The sequence below is a fragment of the Rhinichthys klamathensis genome, unplaced genomic scaffold (assembly GCF_029890125.1).
Source record: "Rhinichthys klamathensis goyatoka isolate OS25496 unplaced genomic scaffold, OSU_Roscu_1.1 h1tg000281l_1, whole genome shotgun sequence".
NCBI lineage: Eukaryota > Metazoa > Chordata > Actinopteri > Cypriniformes > Leuciscidae > Rhinichthys > Rhinichthys klamathensis.
This window is the reverse complement of record NW_026606800.1, coordinates 797,265-822,732: the sequence shown is the minus strand read 5'-3', so window position 1 is coordinate 822,732 and position 25,468 is coordinate 797,265. Positions and strand designations below refer to the sequence as shown.

Below are 25,468 nucleotides of genomic sequence, written 5' to 3'. Positions count from 1 at the left end.
TCATGGTTTATTTACATATGTGCAGATTGATGGATCTGAGCTGGTGTAATTATTTGCTCTTTATTGTGACGTCAACCTCTTTATTTGTTATTTACAGCTTTTGTTATTTGTGCGTTTTGTCTGGACTGAATCTTTTTCTTGTACATAAAACTACTCATAAAGCGTTTTATCTGTTAAACTAATAAGTGTGTTTGTTTGAATGTATGTGCCAAAAGAGGATTGAACCATTAAAATAGATGGGGGGGGGGGACAGCAAAATACTGAGAGACAATTGTGGAATTTTATTGTCATATTTCAGGAATTCACTTCATTTCAAACGTAATCGATTAGACGGTTAAATACTTAATTTCACAGCATGGTTAAATGTAAAAAAAACGAGGAATGATATGAATTACCTTCATCTTTTTTTAAAAGGAATGAAATGCAAGTGTTTTATGTAGAAAGGAGATATGTGAATAATAGTAAATAATTTTTATATATAATATTGAGGGGTTTTTTCCAGATTACTGGAGGGAAATTATCCATTTAAATAAATAAAATAGAGCACATATTTGGTGAAATGTAAAAAAAAAAAAATAGATCACAGTTTTCATTAGACCCCACCCTAATGATCGATACTGCTTTTAGATAGGTCAGCAGTGCAGTCAATCAAAGCCTTCAGCTCCTCCTGTAGAGCGGCGCTGTCAGAATCCTGAAGAAACAGAACAATCAATCTGGGAACATTAAAACTACAACAAATGTCACATGCTGCCAATCCTAATTAAACTATTAATGCCCTGTTTACAGCTGGTATTAAGATGCGTTTTGGTCGATCAGATCACAAGTGGACGACACTAAATAACAGGTGTAAAAGGGGTCTAAAACATTTTGAGCTCGTCCACTTTTGACCACTTCCAGAGGTATTTGAAAACGCATCCGGATTGCTTTTGTAGTGTAAACTATATGTAGGCATACAATAGAACGTAGCCTACTTCTCAAAATAATAATAATAACAACAATAATAATACATTTTATTTAAACATTTAAAGGAATATATTTTTTGTCCATGGTTTAATTTAGTAAATCTGTTTTTGCAGCGCTTCCTCAAAAAAATAAAAGGACACAAGTTTAAATTTACATTTGATTACCACCGTTTTTGATAATATATTTGGATTAAATCATAAAAAGAAACATTAATTTTCTGAATAAAATACACTTCATAGGACAATATTGTTCTTAAACATTTTAATAAATAATTAATGTTAAAAATAAGTTGTTAATGTAATTCATTATCAATTATCGAATTTAATTGATTAGACAGGGTTTTATTGAAATTTTAATAAACAAAACACAAATGGTTTAAAGTTTGTTATGATTAATTTGTTCAACCAAAAAAAACCCTGTTAAATTAATTTAACTGTCATTTTAACTGATGATGATAATAATAATAATAATAACCATAATTTAATAATACAGTTTATTTAATAATTGATTAATACTGTAAACCGTGATATTTTCTGAGACGTTATCATACTGTCAAAATCTCATACCATTACAACCCTACACAGGAGAGTCCCCCACCCCCGCTGTTAAAAAAGTAACTCAGTAACTTTTACTCTGAGTAAATTTTAAATGAGCTACTTTTTACTTTTACTTGAGTAGATTTTTAGACCGGTAATTTTACTTGTACTTAAGTAAAATTTAATGGAAGTAGTAGTACTTTTACTTGAGTAGAATATTTTATTACTCTTTCCACCTCTGTTAGCAGTATACTGTGACTTATGTGTTCGAGATTAGGTTTTGCTGACCTGGTTGTGTTCAGTGCAGTGGTGACTTGCTTATACAACCTGAAGAGGCAAGTGTCATCCTAAAATTTCTTGAAGGTCTTCAGTGTAATCTGATTCTCTTTATGCCATAAAAACACTATTAGAATTAAAATAACTGCAAAAAATCCTTCTGCTCGTGCACCTAGGGCACTCGCGTAAAAGGCCTCTCCATCTTAAAGTCCCGGGCTGAATTTCAGTCCCAGTACGTCCCTGCTCACAGCGTTCGGCTGGTCTTGTGGCTGTCAGAGCAGAAACTAAAGCTGATGCTCTCCGTGTGTTTTTCTGTTTTCTCCAGTCGTGTTCATATGTAAATTGCGTGAGCTTATTTTAGATTAGATCTGAAAAAGATCTGAAAAAACCCAAAGATTTACCCGCTCATAGACCCTCCCCTCGAATAAATCAGGACAGAAGTGTTTAAAAGTGGACAAAAGAGACGGATTAAAACACCAGGTGTAAACGGGTATGTCTCCCTCGTCTACTTGTGATCCAATCTTAATACCAGGTGTAAACGGCCTGAGAGTACGAATGCACTTCACCTCATTTGCTCCTGCTGGTGTGCTCAGAGATAACTGGACCCAATTCCTGGCCTCTGACACGTTTCCGAGCTCCTTATGACACTGCAAACAAAAGGATATAAATGCATCTTATTCCAATAAGAAATCATTTTTAAAGCAGTTCATCCAGTTCTTTCACAAAGATTTAAAGGCATGCAGGTCTGGAATGACATGAGTGTATCTCAGTGACACAATTGTCATTTTCAGATGAACTGTCCCTTTAACTGTGCGTTCACACCGGACGCGAATAGCGCGTCAAATTCGCGTCTACCGCGTCTAGTTTGACGCTTGACCACTTTGTGTTAATTCGCGTGTCAATGGCGAAATTGACGCGCGTAAAAACAAGTTTGACGCGAAATTTACGCGCGTCAGAGGCGAAATCCGGAGGCGAAAGTTTCGAAACCCGTTGGCGGCCATCTTTTTAGATGTTTATCGAGCATTAGCATTAGCATTATTCGAGAGAGTCACCGCTCGTATATGCTCTGGAGAGCAGAAACAGCTGCGTAAGGGACATCGTCGCTGTACTCGGGTCCACCAGAACCTCCGGAGGGTTTCAGGAGTTTCACAATTTGCTCCAGGAGCTAGGTTTGGTGGACCTAATGGTGAGGACGCCGACGAGGACAGCGTAGGCCGTATAAGCCCTCGGCCTCGAGTGGTCTAGCTATGCCTGTCGAGCCCGCGCTCTACAGCCCGGCGCGAGGTTCATCCTCGCCCGCATCCACCTAATCTGTCATTTATTTTTGTTTTGATAATAAATGAAGCCAGCCTCCAAAAGTGATTAATCTGTCCTGTGATTTTTCTCTCTCTCTCACACATCACTGTCCAGACACGAACTTATATGTTGGTTGTCTTTACATTATAATAATATTTCATATAATCTAGATATGGAATAAATAGCATTCAATGCAAAATGAATATGTCTCATATATTGAAATCAAGTTTTATGTGATAAAATATTTGCTTTGTTGTGCATTAGAACCACAGTCATATATTACAAAATAATTTATTGAAGCATCCAGATACTTCACCACGTGACAGCAGCAAGCAGCTAGGCTCCTGATTGGTTAACGCGGCGCGAATTGACGCAGAAGTTCAGATTTTTCAACTCGGGCGGCAGACGCGAATTTGCGTCAAACGCGTGAATGCACAAATAGCACTAACTAAATCATTCGCGCTTAACGCGCCAGACGCTCAATTCACGCCATTCGCGCGAACTTGACGCGCGAATGAGGCGTATTCGCGTCTACCGCGCCGCGCTCTACGCCTCATTCGCGCCGCAGGAATTTTTTACGCGCGTAACGCGTCTTTGCATTGACTTAACATTGAAATCACTCGCGCCAGACGCGCTATTTGCGTCCGGTGTGAACGCACCATAAGAGAATGACATGTCTTGAAGATATTATACCCAATATGTGTTGTGTAATGTGTAGACAGTACAGTTACCTTGGCGATATAAAGCCGGACTGTTTTAGAGAATCCAGGATTTAACTCTTCCGCCTAGAGATCGGACAATCAGAAACACCAGAGCATGTTTGATGAAGCTGTAAATCTCAGATCCATATCATTTCATACTACTGATCAAAGACTAGCAACCAATCGATACCTTGAGGAAGTTCTCCAAAGCTTCATTCAGTGAGGATGTAGGAGGAGTTTCATAAAGTGTGGCGGCAGCTTTCCTCTCCAGCCAACCCAGAGAGCTCACCTACAACACACACACACAGACCGCATGAGGGTTTGGCACAGTCGTCTGAAAGTGGTTAACATTCTCTTACAGTGGGTTTACATGCATCCAAGGTCAAAATGGTTTCTAAAATGGTTCAATCAAGGATTCAGTCTCTCTAAACCCCTCCTCTGCTCTGATTGGTTAGACGACCCACTCTGTTGTGATTGGTCGACCGCTTACAGTGCGTGACAGAAACCAAATGCCCATTACCATATCTGAATTTCCTCAACACTTGTAAACACAGTGATATGAACAGTAACGAGGGCGTCGTTGTTCGTGGGCAGCCAATAAAGACCGTAGGCGGGCATTATGCAAATTTGTTACAAATCTACATAGGTTCAAGCTGGAAATAAGACTGGAATTACTGACGATTCGTTTCAGGCAGTTTACAATCAGTTCTTTCTTTTGGGAGACAATAACTTTTATCTTTGAATGTTTGCAGACCTTTTACGTTCACAAACTGCTATGTTACACACTAAATGAAAGGTAATATCTGAAAAAGCGCAATAGGGGCATGTTAATTATTGCTGAGATTGTTGGCATTGTTTCCTCAGTCGGAACTGACCTCTAAACACCAGCGGCCGAGCAGGTAGAAACAGGTCGGATCATCGTCACGCAGAGCCAAAGCTCGATCCAAATGCTCCTGTCAGAACATCCAGGAACAAACACAGTCATTAAACACACGCCTGAAGTCAATGAAGGAAGACACTCGGAGGAGAGCACCACTGGCTCACCTTCAGAACGCGGCCGCTTTTCAGTTTCCCGTGAATGCTCTCGTACTGTGAAGACAAGCGCACGAGGACGGCAAACCTGACAGAGAGCGCCGATGTATTATGTATTATGAACTACAGGCATTATAAACCATCTCATACGGCAGAGGTATGAGTTTGTTTTTACCACAGAATAAAAAAATTAATAAAAAGGTAATAACTTTTTATCTCACAATTCCAAGTATATTTTCACAATTTTTACTTTTTTCTGTCAATTACGAGTTTTATATCTTACAATTCTGACATTTTTGTCTTACAATTAGGAGTTCATATCTCGCAATTCTGACTTTTCTATTACAATTGCAAGGTTATATAAAAATTTTGACTTTTTTCTCGCAATTCCGAGTTTATAACTTATAATTCTGATTTTTTTCTTACAATTAGGAGTTTATATCTCATAATTCTGACTTTTTTCTAACAATTAGGAGTTTTATATCTTACAATTCTGACATTTTTGTCTTACAATTAGGAGTTCATATCTCGCATTCCTGACTTTTCTCTTACAATTGCAAGGTTATATCACAATTTTCCACTGTATTCTCGCAATTCCGAGTTTATAACTCATAATTCTGACTTTTTTCTAACAATTAGAGGAGTTTATATCTCACAATTTTGACTTTTTTCTTACAATTAGGAGTTTACAATCTCACAATTTTTACTTTTTACTTACAATTAGGAGTTTACATTCTCACAATTTTGACTTTTTTCTTACAATTAGGAGTTTACATTCTCACAATTTTGACTTTTTTCTTACAATTAGGAGTTTACATTCTCACAATTTTGACTTTTTTCTTACAATTAGTTTACATTCTCACAATTTTGACTTTTTTCTTACAATTAGGAGTTTACATTCTCACAATTCTGACTTTTTTCTTACAATTAGGAGTTTACATTCTCACAATTCTGACTTTTTTCTTACAATTAGGAGTTTACATTCTCACAATTTCGACTTTTTTCTTACAATTAGGAGTTTACATTCTCACAATTTTGACCTTTTTCTTACAATTAGGAGTTTATATCTCACAATTTTGACTTTTTCTTACAATTAGGAGTTTATATCTCATAATTCTGACTTTTTTCTAACAATTAGGAGTTTACATTCTCACAATCCTGACTTTTTTCTCTTAATTACAAGTTTATTTCTCATAATTCTGACATTTTTCGTACAATTAGTTTATATTTTACAACTTTAACTTTTTTTCTCACAGTAGTGAGTTTATATCTCACAATTCTACATTTATTTCTTACAATTCTGAGTTTATATATAAACTCACTACTATGAGAAAAAAAAAGTCTGAATTGTGAGATATAAACTTGTAATTAAGAGAAAAAAGTCTGAATTGTGAGATATAAACTCGGGATATAATGAGATATAAACTACATTTTTACATTTTTCTTTATTCTGTGGCAGAAACAAGCTTCCATAGAAGAAAGTGTGTGTTGTTTTCATACCACTTGTGACAATCTGCACTCAGTCCATTCCTCGTCAGCGCTGCCTCGGCTTCATAGTGACCTTAAGTGTCAAAAGGTCAAAGGTCAGTGCATTTACAGTACATTATAAGCTGCAATCCAATTCATAGGGTCCCTAGAGAGTCTGTAGTGCTTCCTAAATTAGGATGCTCAGCAGGGGATGTTTTCTAAGCATTTGCAGTGACTTTCTCACAAAGCATGATGTTCGGAAGTGTAGTCCACTTCCTAGTGTGTGACTGGAACGAAATGTCATGTGATATGTCCTCACCTTGCTCTGCGTAGTTTCTCTTTTCTTCTCTGTTGCCTGTCGTCTCACACATGTCGCTGTAGGCACGAGCCAGTCGCCACATAAACTCCATGTTATCGGCATACTGACACACATGCACAGAGAAACACTATTTTTATTACAATTGATATGATTCAGCTTTATTTTGATTGTTTTATTATTTCAAACAATCTTTTGTGAAATATTTAGTTTGAACAGTGTAATTATGCTATCTTTTTATATATATATATATATATATATATATATATATATATATATATATACTTGCCACTTGCTTTGAATTTTTACTATAAAATATTTGAAGATTAAGATTATAAGATTTTTTTTCTTTTTGAAAGAAGTCTCTTCTGCTCACCAAGACTGCATTTATTTGATCAAAAATACAGTAAACCTGTAATGTTGTGAAATATTATTACTATTTAAAATAACTGTTTTCTATTTAAATGTATTGTAAAATGTAATGCAACATCCTGTGATGCAAAGCATCATTACTCCAGTCTTCAGTGTCACATGATCCTTCAGAAATCATTCTTATGTGCTGATTTGCTGCTCAAGAAACATCTTGTGTGTTTTAATGTGGTTATCATGAAACATATGCTCTCTAGACATCAGTCACTCACCAGTGGTCTGTTCTCCGTCAGCAGCTTGAAGCCCTCTGCTTTTTTCCCAGAGTCCCCTGCGTGCAGCAGATCACACTGGGCGAGCAGGAGGGAGAGTTCAGGGCTGGGACTGTCCGTTAAAGTGTCCACCATTAACCCGGCATCTTCATCATCCTCTTCCTCAAGCTGCGAATCGTCCTGTTGAAGCGTGAGCACCGTGGCACAGCTCTGCTCTTCCTCCTCATCCGAGTCTCTGCCGTCATCCTCACCATCTTTATCCGTCTCTCTGTCCGTGTAGTCGGACTCAACGTTGGAATATGCCGTGGAGTATCTGTGGAAGAGTCGAGTCAAGTCAAGTCACCTTCATTTATATAGAGCTTTTAACAATATAGATTGTTTCAAAGCAGCTTTACAGTAAAATTACAGTAACAGAGATTGTTTTGGCTTTACAGCAGCTCTAGAATAAAGTTACTGTCCAGCTAAAGTTAGTTTTGATTGATTCACTTCCGTTGAAAAGATCATTAGTTACTAACTTAACTAACACGACACCGTTCTAACAGAACTCTCTCCTGTCTCATGAAAGCACGAAGAGCTCAATTGCTGAAATGAACACAACCTCGAGAGCTACACAGCGTCCTGTATGTACAAACGTCAAGTGTGACACAGCAGCTCTGTGACACGGTGACATACCCGACTTCACTGTCGTCATATTGACTGGCGGCCCCGGCACTGGCGGTGAAATAAATGGAGCTGGAGCTCACAGATTCAGAGCGTTCCCTCGGCATGAGCGTCCGCCGACGCCGCGATCTCTGACTCTCCTCCACAGTCTTCCTGAAAAGAGAGAGACTCAAATGAGACAAGTGAGAGTCAGAAGAAAGAAGAGAGAGAATAAGATGAGAGAATGGAGACAAGAGAGTCTGATGAGACAGGAGAGATACTCAGATGAGACAAGTCAAAGTCAGAAGAAACAATAGAGAGAATAAGTTGAGAAAAGTAGAAATCAAATGAGACAAGAGAGAGTCAGATGAGACAGTCGGGAGACTCATATGAGACGAGAGAAGGTCAGAAGAAACAATAGAAAGAATCAGAGGAGAGAAGAGAAAGTCGCCTAAGACAATGGAGACTCAAATGTGTCAGAAGAGCCTGATGAGACAAACGGGAGACTCAGATGAGACAAGAGAAAGTCAGAAGAAACAAAAATGAGACTAGAGGACAGAGAGTCAGCTGAGACAATGGAGATTCAAATGAGAGTCAGATGAGACCAGCGGGAGACTTAGATGAGACGTGAAAGTCGGAGGAAAAAAGAGAGAGAATGAGAGAAGAGGTGAGAAAGTCAGATGAGACAATGGAGACTTAAATGAGATGTGTCAGGTGAGACAGGAGGGAGACTCAGATGAGACAAGTGAAAGTCAGAAGAAACAATAGAGAGAATGAGAGGAGAAGAGAGGAAAGAGCTTAAATGGAGACTCATATGAGACAAAAAGAGACTCAGATGAGACAAGTGAAAATCAGATGAGACAAAAGAGAGAATGAGACGACTCAGATGAGACAGGATGGAGACTCAAATGAGATGAGGTGACAGATGTCATGTGGGATAATGACAAAGAGGATCAGATGAGAAGAAACACTGATCACGCACTTCACATCTTCAGCGATGGTGGTGGTGATGTCCTTCAGACCCTCACGCAGCTCTGCGATCTCATTCTTCAGACTGGACACACTCTTCATCACCTCATCCAGAGTCTTCCTCAGTTCCACATGCTGCTCAGGAGACAAACCCCTCACTGCTGCAGAAAGAGCCGCAGAGTCCACTGAACACACACACACACACACAGAGAGAGAGCAGCTCATCAGTGTCATATACATGAGTACAGTGTGCCAGTCTGCCAGATCATATTTATCGTGTGATATACAATATTTTGAGAGAAACAGAGAGAACATAATGATGATGATGATTTTTATTTATTTATTTTTATTATTGAATGCCAGTTACATACAAATAATAAACATGACAATAATCCAACATATAGTGTAAAAATATTAAACAAATATTGACTACAACAAATAGGAAAATAAAATAAACAGTGTAATTTATAAAATATTAATACAAGTAAAAAGAAAGAAAACGAAAATAATATAAACAGAAAAAATAACAGGTATGAGATCATCATATAAATAGCATAAAAGCTTCACATAGAGACTTAACTATTTATATCTTAACTATGCTTAACTATTTTTCAACCCATTGTAGTACCTACCGGTAAATATAATTTTTCATATCTATCTGAAATAACAAAAAGTTGGCTTTTCCTTTAACCCATTTTTGTTTTTCCTTTAGCCCATTTTTGTTAATGCATATGGTATTTCCACAATAAATGATGATGATGATGATGATTATGTATATGGTGTTTTGGTCCATACCTGCGTCATTCTGCGACCCGGAGCTCGTGTTGTGCAGCAAAAGGCGTCTGTTTCTCCGCCTGAGAGCCTCTTTAATGATCAATAATGCGATCAGGCCGGTGCTGAGAGTCACACTGACGCCGAGACCGATCAGTGTGCTCCTACCGAACCAGCTCATCGTGTCCTGTCCGTAAAATCCCCCTGAATCCTCCTGTATCAGTACATCTGCGTTTCTCTCGCGCGGATATAACTCGCTGTCACTTTATTCATACAGGATATAACGTTAAGTTAGAGATATAAAAACGGCTCCGGCTCATCTTCTCACACTCGATTATTTAATGTATGCCTAAATATCTGAACCGCATCAAACTTACGACTTTTGACAGCTGAAGACATGCGTGTGTGTGTGTGTGTGTGTGAGAGAAAGAGAGAGAGAGAGAGAGAGAGAGAGAGAGAGAGAGAGAGAGAGTATGTGGGCGCATTAGCGCAACCTGGCGGATAGGAGGAGTGACGCTAAAATTGTTTTACATTTTACAAACTTGTACATATTACTTTATATAACAATAACATTATACAAAACCATAGATATTGAAAAAGAAAACAGAAAATAAAGTGAAAAATAACAAAAATTCAGAAAGAAATAAAAAATACACAAAACAAAAATTAAAATCTAGTCTAATCTGTTTTGAAAAAAGTTTGTACCATTTGGTCTATTAATCAAAATATGTAATAAAGTAAAACAAAAACACTAAATATAATAATAACAATAATTGTAATTATTGTAATATTACAATTATAATTTTATATGATTATAATTTTAGCAGTAGCATTATTTATATAAAAAGGGGGTGATTCAAAAAAAGTGTCCAAAAACACATAAAAAAAATCACTCACAAATTTGTTCATATTATAATTTTTTTTTAAATCCTAAAATTAAAAAAATATTATTCTGTCGAGCTGAAAGGGCTGCGCATGCGCAGTATGAATAGACAAGCCGGACGCGAGGCCTAGCAACAGCAAAACTCTTCCTCTTTCTTATTTCTCTATGTTCTATTAGTTTCAATAATATATTAATCCGAGGAAAAGCAACACACCAATTAAATATGGAGATCGGAACGGAGATTAGCAAGAAAATAAGGGTAAACACTTTACAACGCGTTGAATTCTGCGCTGTTTAGCGTGCTAGCTTACCTTCATAACAGTTGTTTCAATGTATGTGCTGTTGAGTGCGTGTCAACGTTATTGCTCGTTTTTGTCTTTTATCACCGTTTCACTTTTATTGAGCGTGTTTTGAATGTTTTCTGTATTTTAAAATGGAGTAAAGAGTTTGTTCGGTTGTGTATTTTGATAACATATCTTCACTAAGAACCATAGTGTTATTTGAAGGACGTTGGGAATAGCATGTAATAACGATTTTAATGAGCCTATTTTACCATGATAAATTTTAAAGTGTTATGGTATTGTAATGTGATGGCGTCACTTGTACAATAGCACTACCACAGTGCTATGTCAATGTTAGTTTGGTAGTTATTGTTTGTCTCTTTAATACTCATGTATCAGTGCAGACAAAGTTCTATATTTAATCATTTTCTCTTAATGTTTTTCAGGCCGCAATCAAAGGAAAGTTGCAGGAGCTCGGCGCTTATGTGGGTAAGAAGTCCAGATCAACAGGATCTAGTTTTGATCAACTGTATTGTGTTTTCATTAGGTATTATTTGTAGTGTTTGCTCCAGCAAATTGGAAAATCTTCAGTAAACAGGAGGTTCAGTAAGTTTTCTAGAGAATCAGATTGAAATGCCACTTACAGACACTTACATTTTTACTCCTGCACCTTGACTGCCATGTCAGAAACTTTATATTTGTATTGCAAAGAGATATCTGCAATGTCAAATTACAAAAGAGTAATTAAACAAGCAAAATGAGTAGCATTAAGTAAAATAACAGTGCTGACTAAACTAAGAAAGTCTTTAAATAAATAAATGAGTCTAATAAATTAAACAAATTAGTTGTGATCATCATCATCATCCAGGGTTAGATTAGCAGTAAATTTTTCCATCCTCATGCATGTGTAAATTATGTTGTATTATAACTGTATTAAACTGTTTAATATGATAGTTCACTGGATTAATCACTTTACCGTTTGTCTCTGTCAGATGAGGAGCTTCCGGATTACATCATGGTCATGGTGGCCAATAAGAAGAACCCGCAGCAAATGGCGGATGATCTGTCCTTGTTTCTAGGAAATAATACCATCAAGTTCACTGTATGGTAGGTGAAAGTCTCCCTCTCTAGATTGTGATGTTTGGTGTCTCTAAGACTTTCATTTTTGTCTCTTCTGCTCACCAAAACTGATCAAAAATACAATAAAACAGTAATATTGTGAAATATTATTACAATTTAAAATAATTGTTTTGTATTTGAATATATTTTAAAGCATCAGCATCATTACTCCAGTCTTCAGTGTCACATGATCCTTCAGAAATCATTCTAATATGCTGATTTGATGCTCAAGAAATATTTCTGATTATTATCAATGTTGAAAACAGTTTGCTTAAACCCAGTAAAGCAAAGATTTAAAAATTACAAAATTTGCGTTGTAGGTTACATGGTGTTCTGGAGAAGCTGAGATCGGTTGCAGTTGGTATGATTCATGTTGGAGATGTTGTTTACACTCACATCATGTGACTTGTTGCATCCCATAGTGCATATTTTGACTTTAGCTTTTTTCTTTTGCAGAGCCCACATCTGTCAGTCCACCCGTTGTGCACTCAGAGACGAGCATCCCAGCAGAAAGCAAAAGGAGGGGGGCGGAGCCTCGCACTCTCGCCGTTTCCAGCTCGCGCTCTGATAAGGTGGAGGGGCGTGTCTCGAGCTCCGCACACGAGAACCGCACCAGGTATTTCATTCTCATTTGTGGATCGGCAAATCACTGTGAATTTGACTTGGGGCTTCAAGATATGTCAAAATAAAATTGATGTCGGGACATGGCTTGGTGCGATTGTCAAATTACACAGCCTGAGATTTAATTACATGATATATGCACTTCCGGTTTCAAACTGCATACTTGGAAATTAACTAGGGCTGTCAAACGATTAATCGCATCAAAAATAAAAGTTTGTGTTTACATAATATATGTGTGTTTACTGTGTATAATTATTTTGTATATAAATGCACACATGTATATATTTAAGAAAAATATGTTATTTATATTAAAAATGTTTATATTTATATAAAATATACATTATATATAGGCTACATTCAGTCTATATACAGTATATACATGCAAATATTTCTTAAATACACATGCATGTGTAGGTATTTATGTATTAAAAATAATTATACACAGTACACACACATATATTATGTAAACACAAACTTTTATTTTGGATGCGATAATCGCGATTAATCGTTTGACAGCCCTAAAATTAACACATCATTCTGAAACTGGCAGGGCATATTTGTATTTGTTGGTAACCCATCAAAATAAAATCTTGATGGTTCACCATTTGAAAATGAAGAAATTTAGACTTAAATATTAGTATTGTAATTTAACAGTTATATAAAATATTTTTATTAATACAATAGTATTACAATTTATTTCTTATTTTAAATGTAGCACATTTTCGCCCTCTAGCATGTAAAAACTGCATGTATTTTGCGGAAGAACATTGTTTTGGTTGTGCTTCGGCTCTGTGTGACTGCGGATGAATATGGTTATCATGCTGCTCATCAAACATTCACTACTAGGCTTAATAGATATAACCAGTTTAGATGGAAAGGATCTCTAGCTTAAAGGGGTCATATAATGGTACATGCACTTTTACAAGTTGATTGTACTGAAATGTGTGTTGGCAGTGCCTGTACACAGCCATCATATAATGATAAAAATCCATCCATTGGTTTTGTTTTAATCTCCATATGTTTTCCCCTGCCTCAAATCGAGCCATTCGAGCCTGTGACGTCACAAGCTCGCACGCCCCTCCCACGATTGTTGATTGATAGGCGCGTTTCAACACAGACCCGCCCTCGCTCGTGAGAGCTGTTAATCATAGCCTGCGCGGACCGGCGCGGTCATTGTTGATATGCTGGAGCACTGTCTATGAGCAGAATGGCGTCTAAGCGATTGTGGTGTTCTGTTCTTGGGTGTAATAACGAACACCGCAGTCATTTTAATGTTCCTAAATCCGAACCACCGAAGACGCAGTGGCTGAGTTTGTTTTCGAAGGGAATATTCCCCACGAGCAACGTCAATGCTCTCATGTTTGCGCGAATCATTTCACACATCAGACTGCTTTATAAACGAGGAGGTATAAAGCTGGTTTTGCTAGGAAGCTGCTCCTGAAAAAAGATCGGTACCAGATATTCGTGTTCCTGCTGAACCTCCAGAGCAGTGGTTCTCAACCCTCTCCTGCAGGACCCCGAACACTGCACGTTTTCTTTGTCTCCCTAATCAAACACACCTGATTCAACTCATCAGCTCATAATGAGCTGATGAGTTGAATCAGGTGTGTTTGATTATGGAGATTAAAACAGCATAATGAGCTGATGAGTTGAATCAGGTGTGTTTGATTAGGGAGACAAAGAAAACGTGCAGTGTTCGGGGTCCTGCAGGACAGGGTTGAGAACCACTGCTCTAGAACAACTGAAGTGAGTGTAACGTTTTATTAAACTTTATATTAATATTTATATTAATCCTTGTAAATCGCTAGCTGCACGCTTCACAATGAATGCGTCTAAGGTTTACACTTAGGGTACATTATGGCATGTTTTCTATGTATGACGTTCTCAATATAATGCATAATCCCACGTTTATACTGAACAACGTGTTATGGTTATTGTGTTACAAACGGTGTACGCCAGAGCCGGCTCTGGGGTACGCACAGAACAGAGGGGCGGGGTGAGCAAAGCTCATGATCATTTAAAGTCATATGCACTGAAACGGCGTGCTGAAAACAGAGCTGTTTTTTACCAGGTAAAATAAGTGTTTTCTTACAATACTAATGAGAATTTTTAATTAAAGTATATTACAAACTTTTAATTTAGACCCTAAAGAATCATATTAGCTTGTACAAAAATGGCATTATATGACCCCTTTAAGATGTTACTGTAGCTTTAGCCATTAATAGACACGGTACTTCCTTGAAAATAACTTCCTGCACAGTGCAACAACAACCATAATGAAATGATCCTTCACAATAGATAATGCTTTACAGTCAACTCTGCTAGAGCTACATATGGCAATTTATCTGTTTTATAAAATACCTCTCTCACCTGTTGAGTATTAAAAACGGCATCACTGCATCTGCGCCTCAGTTTTTCTCCCAGAATTTCTTTTCAATTTATTATTATTTTCATTTGACTTAGTCATGATAACCATTTATTACAAACTCACTGTAGCAGGAGAGGCTCTTCTGAAAGACCCTCCAGACTCACATCCGCCGTCAAACCGCTGATGGAGGCATCGGCTGAAGCTGTGATTGACATCAAGCCTGACCTGGACGATGATCTCATTGGCTATGACCCCCTGGAGCAGAGCTTGACCTCGGGTCACACACAGGCTTTATACAGCCGATCGGCAGCAGAGAGGCCTCGGCCAGCGGTGGATTCTTCCAGACGGACGGCGGACGCTTACAGATCCACAGACGTCACGAGAGGTCAGGAAAGGTCAGGTTCCAGCCATGAGCGGGGCTACAGGGGCTCAGCAGAGAGCAGCAGGGTGAGTGAAGTTCGATTCATTGAAACATCAGTTCAGTCCTTCTCTGATGCTACAGCTCTTCACCTCAATGATTCTGCTGGCAGGATTTGTACCGGAAACGAAAGGCGCCCATGGCCAGTTCGGTGGTTCGGGTTCACAGAGGTCATGACCACCGCGGGCAGGAGGCTGACGATCTGGATGAGGAGGAGGATGAAGATGAGGAGGACTATGGTATGGCCAGCAAAGTGTCTCTGCCATCGAAACCTGAGCGCAAGTACGTCCCTCTTTGAAATAATGGAAAAGACATTTTTGAAATAAGGATGTTTTTGATTATTATTGCCAAGATTGATTTAGTCCTAAAAAAAATTGGTGTTTTGTGTGTATTTCGCAGGCCTTCTCTCCCACCAGCCAAACAAGCCAACAAAAATCTTATCCTCAAAGCAATCTCAGAAGCTCAGCAATCCATCAGCAAGACTACTACATACACAGGTTCAACATTTGCATTTAATATTACAATTAATAATAAACAGAGCAATTCCAATAGGATCCTCACACCATCGGTGCTCGGGCCCTAACAGTGTTTTTAACTTAACAGTGCATTTATTAAATATTGAGTTGAAACATGACCCATGACTTAAATATTTGAGAGTCGATCTGTCTGTGTCAGTTAGGCTTAAAAAAAATGTTTGTTTGGTTCCGGTTTCCGACCGACCCTGTCAATTTATGTGCGACCCAAATTTATTTTATGAGCTTGGGGAAGAAATAATAAAAATTAAATAAATACACAAATAAAAAACTGAGGCGAACTATAATTTACGTTTTTGTACAGCACGCGATGCAAGATGCCTGTTGTCCTCCAGCAAAACAAACGAGGTAGCTACATGGTCGTTCACACATCGTTCGTCAAACTGAACTATAATACATATACAAGTATTTTTTTTTTTTTGTCATTAAGGACACTTTTATTCATATACGCACATATACAAATGCATGCATTCATAGGCACGCACACACCACATGAGTTACAGAGTAACCTCCATCCGCCTCCCAAGTTTCATTAAAAATCATCCCAAATCCCAATACCCTCTTCTGCTGTCTACCACTTCTTTCGCCATGTATTTGTTCGTTTCTTTTATTATTTTATGCAATCCAAAACACTCTAACCTGCCGCGCTTCGTATCTCCAGAGCCCGTATAACTTGTCCGCGACAAATGTATTTTTGAAGGACAAGTAAAAGAGAATTTTACTTGCCCGAATGGACAAGTAGCCTGATTAGAACATCAATAACAAACAAAAAAATAACTAGGGAATCACTAAACCGAGAGAATGATTCTGATTTTATTACCTTTATTGTAAGTTGCGATCGATTGTGGATAATAAATGTATTAGCCTGCTGACGGTGAGGTGCGCTGTTGACGCACGCGCAGCCTCTCGAGGAGAAATCTACACACATGAGCGCAGCGCACACACACACACACAGGTTAACAACATACTGCCTATAAAAAATCTAAATGTGGAGTTTCTATATTTTAACATGTTAAGCATCCTCAATTATTTTTCCTGAATACCATATCACGATTGAAAATGTGACATTGATTTCCTACAACAGTTCAATAAACAGTTAAAATTAAGTCACTTACATTTTAGATGAAATATTGGCTGTTTTTGTTCTGTTTCTGCAGCGAAAATAGATGAAATGGCTGTGATTTTTGTTTGGAACTGTCTCATTCTTGAATGAATCAACCGTTTAAACGAATCGTTTGAATTAATTAATCAATGACTCACTCATTAATACGGCCGCCTGCCGCCACCTATTGGCAGTTTAGTGTTATGTTTATAAGTAGCCTAGTAAACTTCTTTCCGATGTTTCTTATTTGTACATTTAAATCAATTTCATAACATTATTTTATGCAATTGTAATTTTTCAGTGTAAATTATTTAATTTGATCAGCCCTACCTAGGGTAACAGTATGCTTGATCTTTCATTTTAAATTCCTAAATTTGATCAATAAATTTACACTATAGGGCATTTAATAAGATTGGGGGAGGGGATGCCCTTCAAAGGTGCAGATATTACAATATGCCAATTTAAATATCAAAGCTGATTGAACACTGATGAGAACATTGCTTCAGAATAAATAAATTTAAAAATTTAAAAAAATCCGGACAAGCAACTTTTTTACTCTGACAAGTGAATGACAGATTTACTTGTTTGGAGGGCAAGCATATGAAAAGGCTTAAGGTCGAGCCCTGAATAATTTCCTACCTATCCCTTGCTGCTGCCACTAAAAAAAAAAAAAAAAAAAAAAAATCCCTACCGACCCATGACCTCAACTGACAACAAACCAGAACCAAACTTTTTTTTTTTTATGCCTTATTATTTATATATCTTTTTTCTTATAAGCTTTTTACATATTTATAACTTGTCTTTTTTTATATTAGTATTTCGGTTTTAATTTGTATATACTTTCCATTTGTAATTTTAGTGTTATAACTTATTTCAGTTATTTGCCAAGGGAACTTTTCTCATTTTTGTTTTTAATTTAATGGGGTCCTGTTATACTTTTTACATGTTCATTTTTCTTTAGTGTGTAATGTTGCCGTTTGATCATGAAAAAAGTTCCAAAGCACAAAGTCAGTCTAAAGGGAGTTATTCTCGATATCGGTGCCCGCTGTTTCTGAACGCGTCACAATGTTCCTCATTTAAATAATTATATCTAATATTTATATTTAATTTATTTCAGCTTTATTTCAATTAGCAGAAATGTTTTTGTTAGTTTTAGTTAGTTGTTTAGTTGTAACTTTGGTCTCTATATTCTCATGTCCAGTTCCCCAGCGGCAGACGGTCCCTGTAGCGCCACGGACACGTTCGGCCACTGACGAGATGAGTAATGCTGCAATCCGATTGGTCCAGGAGCACCTGCACGCTCTCATTCCCCAGGATACGCTGCACAGTAGTGAGTTTAATCTGTTGCTTAAAGAAATATTGTGTCGTCAAAAGAAACTAGAACTCAGACTACACATTTCTTTCTCTTGTGTGTTTTGCAGCCCAATCCAGACCTTTAGCATCTCGCCTGCAGTTGGAGCTTCCAGACGAGGACAGCCGAGAGCAGCTCAGTGAATACGGTGAGAGAGATGGCCTCATTTTGACCTCTCAATGGCAAAGTACATCTTAATTGTATTATGGATGTCATTCAGTCACATTCTCTGATGCTCAATAGTTTCATGTAGCCAGACCTTTGACTATATGGTCCGTAATATGCAGCTTACTTGATTGGAAAACCGCCCACGTAGACATGAAGAGACTATCTGAGCAACATGTAAAGCAACTAACCAGTTTGGTTTTTATTTGGTATTCAGTTATTTGAATATACACTACCATTCAAAAGGTCAAAGGTGACAGTAAAGACTTCTAAATCTTTTAAATAAATGCTGTTCTTGTGAACTTTCTATTCATCAAAGAATCCTGAATCTTTTATTTTTTATGTTTTCAACATTGATAATAAGAATTTTTTTTTTAAAGCAGCAAATCAGCATATTAAAATGACTGCAAAACTTAAAAACTTGGGGTCACTGTCTTTTGGGTAACAATTTGTGGTTGTTTTGATTCAGAGCTGCAGGTCTTAGAGGCGGCGAGAGTCAAGGCCTTGGACTCGCGTTCATTCATCATGAGGAAACCAGAGCTGGAACAGACTCCGCCAGTCAGGAGCAGGCTTACTCCTGTCAATCAGAATGAAGACCCGCCCACCACATCCCGAATGGTGCAGGCCAGGTATGACAGACCGGTTTCAATCAAAAACAACATTCGGGTCCATGTTTTTATCCATATACAGTAGGGGTGTGAAGCGTCACTGGTCTCACAATTCAACTTGATTACGATTATCATGTCTTCCATTCGATATCACGATGCGTTGCAATATTACTACACATGGCTACATTTTCGTCATTGAATACAAGCAGTCACATATAATATGTACTCCCTTTTTATTTTATCTGCTCCAAGAAAGTACACTCCCTGAATGTAGTCAAACAACATTTAAGTCTGAACAGGAGACGACAGGAACATTAATAAACACTACTAAAAGTGCATGAAACTGTCAAGTAGTGTACTTAAATGATCACACGCACACACTCGCACGCATGCACACACTCACACACTGTAAATCTTAAAATAGTGGGTGCCTTTTTTATTACTCGCTTTTGTGTTTCGCCTCCTTCCGCCATTTTACGATAGTGATACGATATGTGATGAATGACGTCAGAGAAACGTGAGATTGGTAATATTTTTTTTATGTAGAAAGAAGTCTCGTCTGCTCACCAAGGCTGCATATATTAGATCAAACATAATATTACAAAAGATTATCACAATTTACAATAAATGTTTAAAATGTAATTTATTCCTGTGATCAAAGCTGAATTTTCAGCATCATTAGGTGCTTTCCGACCAAGTTGTTACAGGAACTTAGTTATAGGAACTGTCCACTTCTAAACAGGTCTAAGAACTACTCTCCCCCAAACACAGTTTTGCTGTTTGCGTTCGCACTGGCCAAGTGGCCATAGGAACTGGTAGGAGGGGTAAGGGAGTGACGCAAGCACGGCGGCAGCGGCGCCACATACAACAACAACAAACCAGCATGGAGGAGGCTATCGGAATGTTCCTGTTCTGCCTTGCCGGTGTTCTGACGATTTGTGCTGCATTGTCGAAAAAGAACCAAAAAAGTCCTCGCTCTAGACTAGGTACTGAAAGAGTTATAGGAACTACGGTCTGAGGAACTAAAAAATCCCCAACTTAGTCCGGTCGGAACACGCGAAAAAAAGGGTTATAGCCTAGGAACGTTAGGTTCTAGGAACTGCAAAAGTCCCTCCGGTCGGAAAGCGGCTATTACTCCCGTCTTCAGTGTCACATGATCCTTCAGAAATCATTCTAATATGATGATTTGCTGCTCAAGAATCATTTACTAGTATTATCAATGTGGAAAACAGTTGTGCTGCTTAATAGTTTTTTTGCATTAGTATTTATTTGAAATAGAAATCTTTTGTAACCGAAATATCTTTACTGTAACATTTGATCAGTTTTATGCACCCTTACTGAATAAAGTATTAATTTCCTATAAAAAATCGTTCTGACGGTAGTGTACTTGCTCATATGCGGTTCTCTTCCCGCACAGAGAGAAAGCGGAGGTTGCGGGTGGCTCAAGTCCAAAGTTCATCGTGACATTGGATGGAGTTCCCAGTCCGTTAGCCAACCGCACAGATCAGGAGATGGAGCCCGAGGACGAGTTCAACACGACCTCTGACCTTCCGGAAAATAACAGACCCAAACCTGACATCCACCTCAGACTCGGCACTGACTTTCTAAACGCTGGCGGTAAGATGAAGATACTCATGTTTTAGGGATCTTGTTTCTTGTACAGCAATAACCGTGTATATCACAATGTGATTATTTTTTCTGAAAAAAATGTATCCCCTTAAATGTTTTATATAGCGCAACCATGAAGGAATGTCTGTTTTTGTTAATCAGTTACAAGTTAAGGTTATTAATTAATTGCTCAGTTTTTTCTGTGGTTATGCCCGTTTAATTTTAATACTAAACCCAGACCATTCTTGTAATGTAGTCACATGACTCATTTATTCCAGCTGTAGTCAACATTCCTCTTCAATTTGTGCCCTGCTCACCCTCATTCTCTGTCTTTCTCCTGCAGATGGAGAGAGGGATGAGGTGGAGGACATGGACATAGAGCCGGTTCAAGCTAAACGGCAGAAACTTCCAGAACGCTGCAAGTTCTGGCCTGCGTGCAAGAGCGGAGACGATTGTTTGTACCATCACCCCAACACACAGTGCAAGTGAGAACATAGAAGAAGAGGCCATATTATGCCCTTTTACAAAGTCTTGATTTTGTTTTTAGGCTCTACTAGAATAGGTTTACATGCTTAAATGTTCAAAAACTGTTTAAATATTTGACATTTTTGCAGCACCCCTCTTCCCAGTCTGTCAGTGAAGCTCTGTGCAGTTCCTGTCTCTATGACGCCCCTCCTTCCGAGAAGCATAATGTGTTCTGATTGGTCGACTGGACCAGTGTGTTGTGATTGGTCAACTGCTTCCACCATGTTTGGAAATGTCACGGCCCTTACCATAACTGCCAGTTTCAACACCACTAACTCAACTCCACCAGGCCAATAATTATTTAACTCCAATAATTATTTTAATTATTTAAACGAGGAATATTGTCTTCTAGACCGCTTTAGTCCGGTTCGCTTGAACAATAACCACTGGACTGCCAGCACATTCAGTGAGCTAATATATTATCAAGACCATTTCAGCATCTAATGTTATTAGCGCTGAGACTGTGACGTGTGAACATCCTCCAAGAAACGTGACTGAACTGTTAGGGAATTTACAGTTAAGGACCCAAGGACCAGATATGATAAATGAAGACCAGCAGTTAATGCCTGTTCACACCGGGACGAATTTTGCGCGTGATATTCGCCGACATTTAACGCCTCGTGACTAAACAAAGGGAGCCAATGTGAGTGTGCACACCGACACGAAAAACGCCACGCGTAAAAGCGTAATTTTATAAAAAACGCCTCGGGTTAGTTTTTTGGTTTGACGCGCCGCGTCAAAAACTATCCGACCAATGAGATTGGCGCTTTTGCTCACGTGTCTGGAGCTTCTGAAGTTACAGTAAAACACAACTTGGGGGCGCTCAAACACAAAACGGTCTTGCTGAACACACATACGTAACGGCGAAGAAGATATACGCCAAGTAGCGTCTACACTGCCGGGAAGAAATAAGACGAGGAAGATGCAAGGCAAGATGAATGTATAGAGCTGCTGGTCTCGTTGGTGTCGGAACATAAAGAACTATATGACAAGCGCGATAGCGACTACACAGTAGGACTATTTCTGTTTTACATTAAGCGCCATCTAATGTCAGGGAATGAATTTGCATGTTCATTCGGCTCATCGTCAGCGAAAATCGCTTGGGTGTGAACACAAAAAACGCTTTGAAAAACGCTGACGAATAACGCGCGCCGTTATTCGTCATTTGTCCCGGTGTGTACGGGGCTTTAGAAGTGCGGTCAATTTAAGACGAGTCAGAATTAAGAAAATTCTTAGACGACTAAATTTAGATTTTTAGACTCATTTACAACAATCTCAGCAATTATATGCTTCACCAAGGTCTAAGCTTCTTCATTGCTTCTGGGTGAATGATTCTGATTGGCTAAGAAATAGATAAACATAGTAAATTTTCACTGATAGGCAGTAGCACATCTTTATAGTCTGTACGTCTGCCACCAGGACCCTGAGTTAGGTACGAGTGACCCTCCGAGGTCACAAGACTGTGTGTCTAGGTGCCAGCTTGTCAGTCAATCTCCAATAATGCCAGTTGTTCCATAACCTGTAACCAAGAATACTAACAGACACACATAGACACACAGCTTCTTCAAGGTTGGATTTGGTCGGGCTCTATCTATCAACAGGAGACTCTTCCCAAAACATTCAGATAACATGTTTTTTCTCTCAGTGAGTGGACACTTTAATATAGAACCATAAAGTAAATGCTTTAACTAAGAAATGGTCACTTAAACTATTGGTCTAATGACCCTAGTGACCTATAGCTGTCATGGTGCCTTGATTATAATCACTCATTAGATATACATTAAAGCAGCAGTGGATTCCAGAATCCACTCCCTTCCTTCAGAACTATACTAATTATACAGGCCTCCTTAAAGGGTTAGTTCACCCAAAAATGAAAATTATGTCATTAATGACTCACCCTCATGTCGTTCCAAGCCCGTAAGACCTCCGTTCATCTTCGGAACACAGTTTAAGATATTTTAGATTTAGTCCGAAAGCTTTCTGTCCCTCCATTGAAAATGTATGTACGGTATACTGTCCTTGTCCAGAAAGGAAATAAAGACACCATCAAAGTAGTCCATGTGACATCAGTGGGTTAGTTAGAATGTTTTGAAGCATCGAAAATACATTTTGGTCCAAAAATAACACAAACTACGACTTTATTCAGCATTGTATTGTCTTCCGGTTCTGTTGTGGATCCGCGTTCAGTGACGCTGCTGACGTGTATCTGGTGCGCCTGAGCTTCGTTTACAGTCTGAGGGAGACGCACGCTGTAAACAAAACAATCTTCGCAAACATGTCTAAGGATGTCCACACAGAGGAAGACTTGCATTTTTTTGCCCAGCCATATTTTTTTGAACCCGAATACACGGGCGCACCAGATACACGTCAGCAGCGTCTTACGTCATCAGCGGCACTGAACGCTGATCCACAACAGAACCGGAAGACAATACAATGCTGAATAAAGTCGTAGTTTTTGTTATTTTTGGACCAAACTGTATTTTAAAAAACATCTTCAAAACATTCTAGCTAACCCACTGATGTCACATGGACTACTTTGATGATGTCTTTATTTCCTTTCTGGACAAGGACAGTATACCGTACATACATTTTCAATGGAGGGACAGAAAGCTCTCGGACTAAATCTAAAATATCTTAAACTGTGTTCCGGAGATGAACGGAGGTCTTACGGGCTTGGGACGACATGAGGGTTAGTCATTAATGACATAATTTCCATTTTTGGGTGAACTAACCCATTAAGAACAACTGGTCGTTTAGATGCAGTGACCGTATGTAAATATGTTGTTTTTTGGTTCTGTTGCAGACTGTTTCCTAACTGTAAATTTGCAGACAAGTGTCTGTTTATTCATCCGAACTGTAAGTTCGATGCGAAGTGCTCCAAAGCAGACTGTCCGTTCACACACGTCAGCCGAAGAGTCAACAGCAACCCTCCAAGAGCAGGTGTGTAAGACAATCAAATACATGGGAATGCGTTTAAGATGACACTTTGATACAGCCGCTAACATTTGACCTTGTGACCTTTGACCCTGTAGCTTCAGCTCCAGCTCAGGCCAGCAGTGTGTGCCGTTTCTTCCCAGAGTGTAAAAAGCCTGAGTGTCCGTTCTACCACCCTAAAGTGAGTTTTACATCAGCCCGTTTCACTTTGAGGGATGTGTTTGACTCTTGAAGTTGTTCAACTCCACATCATAAACAGTGTCCGTGAGAAACAAACTCAGATAAAGCTAAGATGTAGACATTTACACATATTAGAATGATTTCTGAAGGATCATGTGACTCTGAAGACTGAAGTAATGATGCTGAAAATTCATTTTTAAATGTATGCAAATAGACAACGGTAATTTTAAATTGTAATAATAGTTCACAATATTCCTGTTTTACTGTATTTGATCAAATAAATGCAGTCTTGGTGAGCAGAAGAGACTTCTTAGTGTAACACTTTACAATAAGGTCTTTTGTTAACATTAGTTAATGCATTTACTAGCAAAGTAGCAATGGACAATATATTTTGACTCCGTTAATGTTCACTGTGCATTAATTAATGTTAACAGATACAACTTTGGATCTTAATGTATTAGTCAATTAACATTAAGATTAATAAATGCTATAGAAGTATTGTTAGTTCATGTTAACAAATTAAACATTTTTGTAAAGAATGTTAAAAAAACCATTTAAAAAATCTTTATTCCAAACTTTAGCTGATACTTGAGTCAACATAAAATCTGTTTACTTGTCGTGAGCATGTTATTCCAAATTTAGATTTTTGAATCTTGTTTTAATGCATTTTGACTCATGCATTTATGAATCTGCTCATATCCCTTAATATGTGTTTTGCAGCCGTGTAGATTTGCGGCGCAGTGTAAGCGAGCGGACTGTACTTTCTACCATCCAGCTGTGGCAGTGCCGCCCAGAAGTGCTCTGAAATGGACCAAAACACAGAGCAGGTACAGCAAACTCACACGTGATCGCAGTGAAGCGTTTGAATCAGACTTCTGTAATACTTCTGTTTCTTCCCCCACAGTTGAGTAACACTCACGACTGAGCTGCAGCGTTTCTACAGATCATGCGGAGCGTCTCTTCTGACACCATCCTGAACATCTTTGTTTTGTGCTTTCACATTTTTTTGGATTAATTTTTAAATGAATTTTATAAAATGCAACTTTCTGTAAACAGTTTGCAGAATATCTTTGGTGTATTAAATGTCAATAATACACACACATGTGAATGTTGTCTTTACTTTATAAACATTTTACAGTGTGGATCTAACTTAAATATTATTTACACA

General features: G+C 38.2%; 2 protein-coding genes across 2 annotated transcripts; one reads left to right on the top strand and one right to left on the bottom strand.

Annotated features, from left to right (window-relative positions):
- Positions 1-530: 530 nt before the first annotated feature.
- rmdn3 (regulator of microtubule dynamics 3) lies at positions 531-9,865 on the bottom strand. The gene is made up of 12 exons (XM_056269422.1): positions 9,629-9,865; positions 8,847-9,018; positions 7,898-8,038; positions 7,229-7,538; positions 6,591-6,693; positions 6,305-6,365; positions 4,817-4,892; positions 4,648-4,725; positions 3,963-4,061; positions 3,803-3,856; positions 2,342-2,422; positions 531-691 (listed from the first exon to the last, which is right to left on the bottom strand). Exons 1-12 carry the CDS (start codon positions 9,783-9,785, stop codon positions 605-607), a joined length of 1,419 nt encoding a protein of 472 aa, XP_056125397.1. The 5' UTR covers positions 9,786-9,865; the 3' UTR covers positions 531-604.
- Positions 9,866-10,581: 716 nt separating this feature from the next.
- Positions 10,582-25,229, top strand: zc3h14 (zinc finger CCCH-type containing 14). The gene is made up of 17 exons (XM_056269184.1): positions 10,582-10,746; positions 11,215-11,257; positions 11,761-11,875; positions 12,208-12,248; positions 12,344-12,503; positions 15,005-15,323; positions 15,407-15,576; positions 15,694-15,791; positions 18,131-18,259; positions 18,351-18,428; positions 18,915-19,074; positions 20,471-20,670; positions 21,005-21,146; positions 23,990-24,126; positions 24,219-24,301; positions 25,021-25,127; positions 25,205-25,229. Exons 1-17 carry the CDS (start codon positions 10,711-10,713, stop codon positions 25,206-25,208), a joined length of 2,022 nt encoding a protein of 673 aa, XP_056125159.1. The 5' UTR covers positions 10,582-10,710; the 3' UTR covers positions 25,209-25,229.
- Positions 25,230-25,468: the final 239 nt, after the last annotated feature.

Excerpts from the sequence above, each read along its gene's own strand:
- rmdn3 (XM_056269422.1), bottom strand. The coding sequence starts at position 9,785 with ATGAGCTGGTTCGGTAGGAGCACACTGATCGGTCTCGGCGTCAGTGTG. Across the intron at positions 7,539-7,897 it reads TATGACGACAGTGAAGTCGG|ATACTCCACGGCATATTCCA; the intron begins GTATGTCACCGT and ends ACTCTTCCACAG. Across the intron at positions 6,366-6,590 it reads GAGAAACTACGCAGAGCAAG|GTCACTATGAAGCCGAGGCA; the intron begins GTGAGGACATAT and ends TTGACACTTAAG.
- zc3h14 (XM_056269184.1), top strand. The coding sequence starts at position 10,711 with ATGGAGATCGGAACGGAGATTAGCAAGAAAATAAGG. Across the intron at positions 11,258-11,760 it reads GGAGCTCGGCGCTTATGTGG|ATGAGGAGCTTCCGGATTAC; the intron begins GTAAGAAGTCCA and ends TGTCTCTGTCAG. Across the intron at positions 15,324-15,406 it reads GCTCAGCAGAGAGCAGCAGG|GATTTGTACCGGAAACGAAA; the intron begins GTGAGTGAAGTT and ends TTCTGCTGGCAG.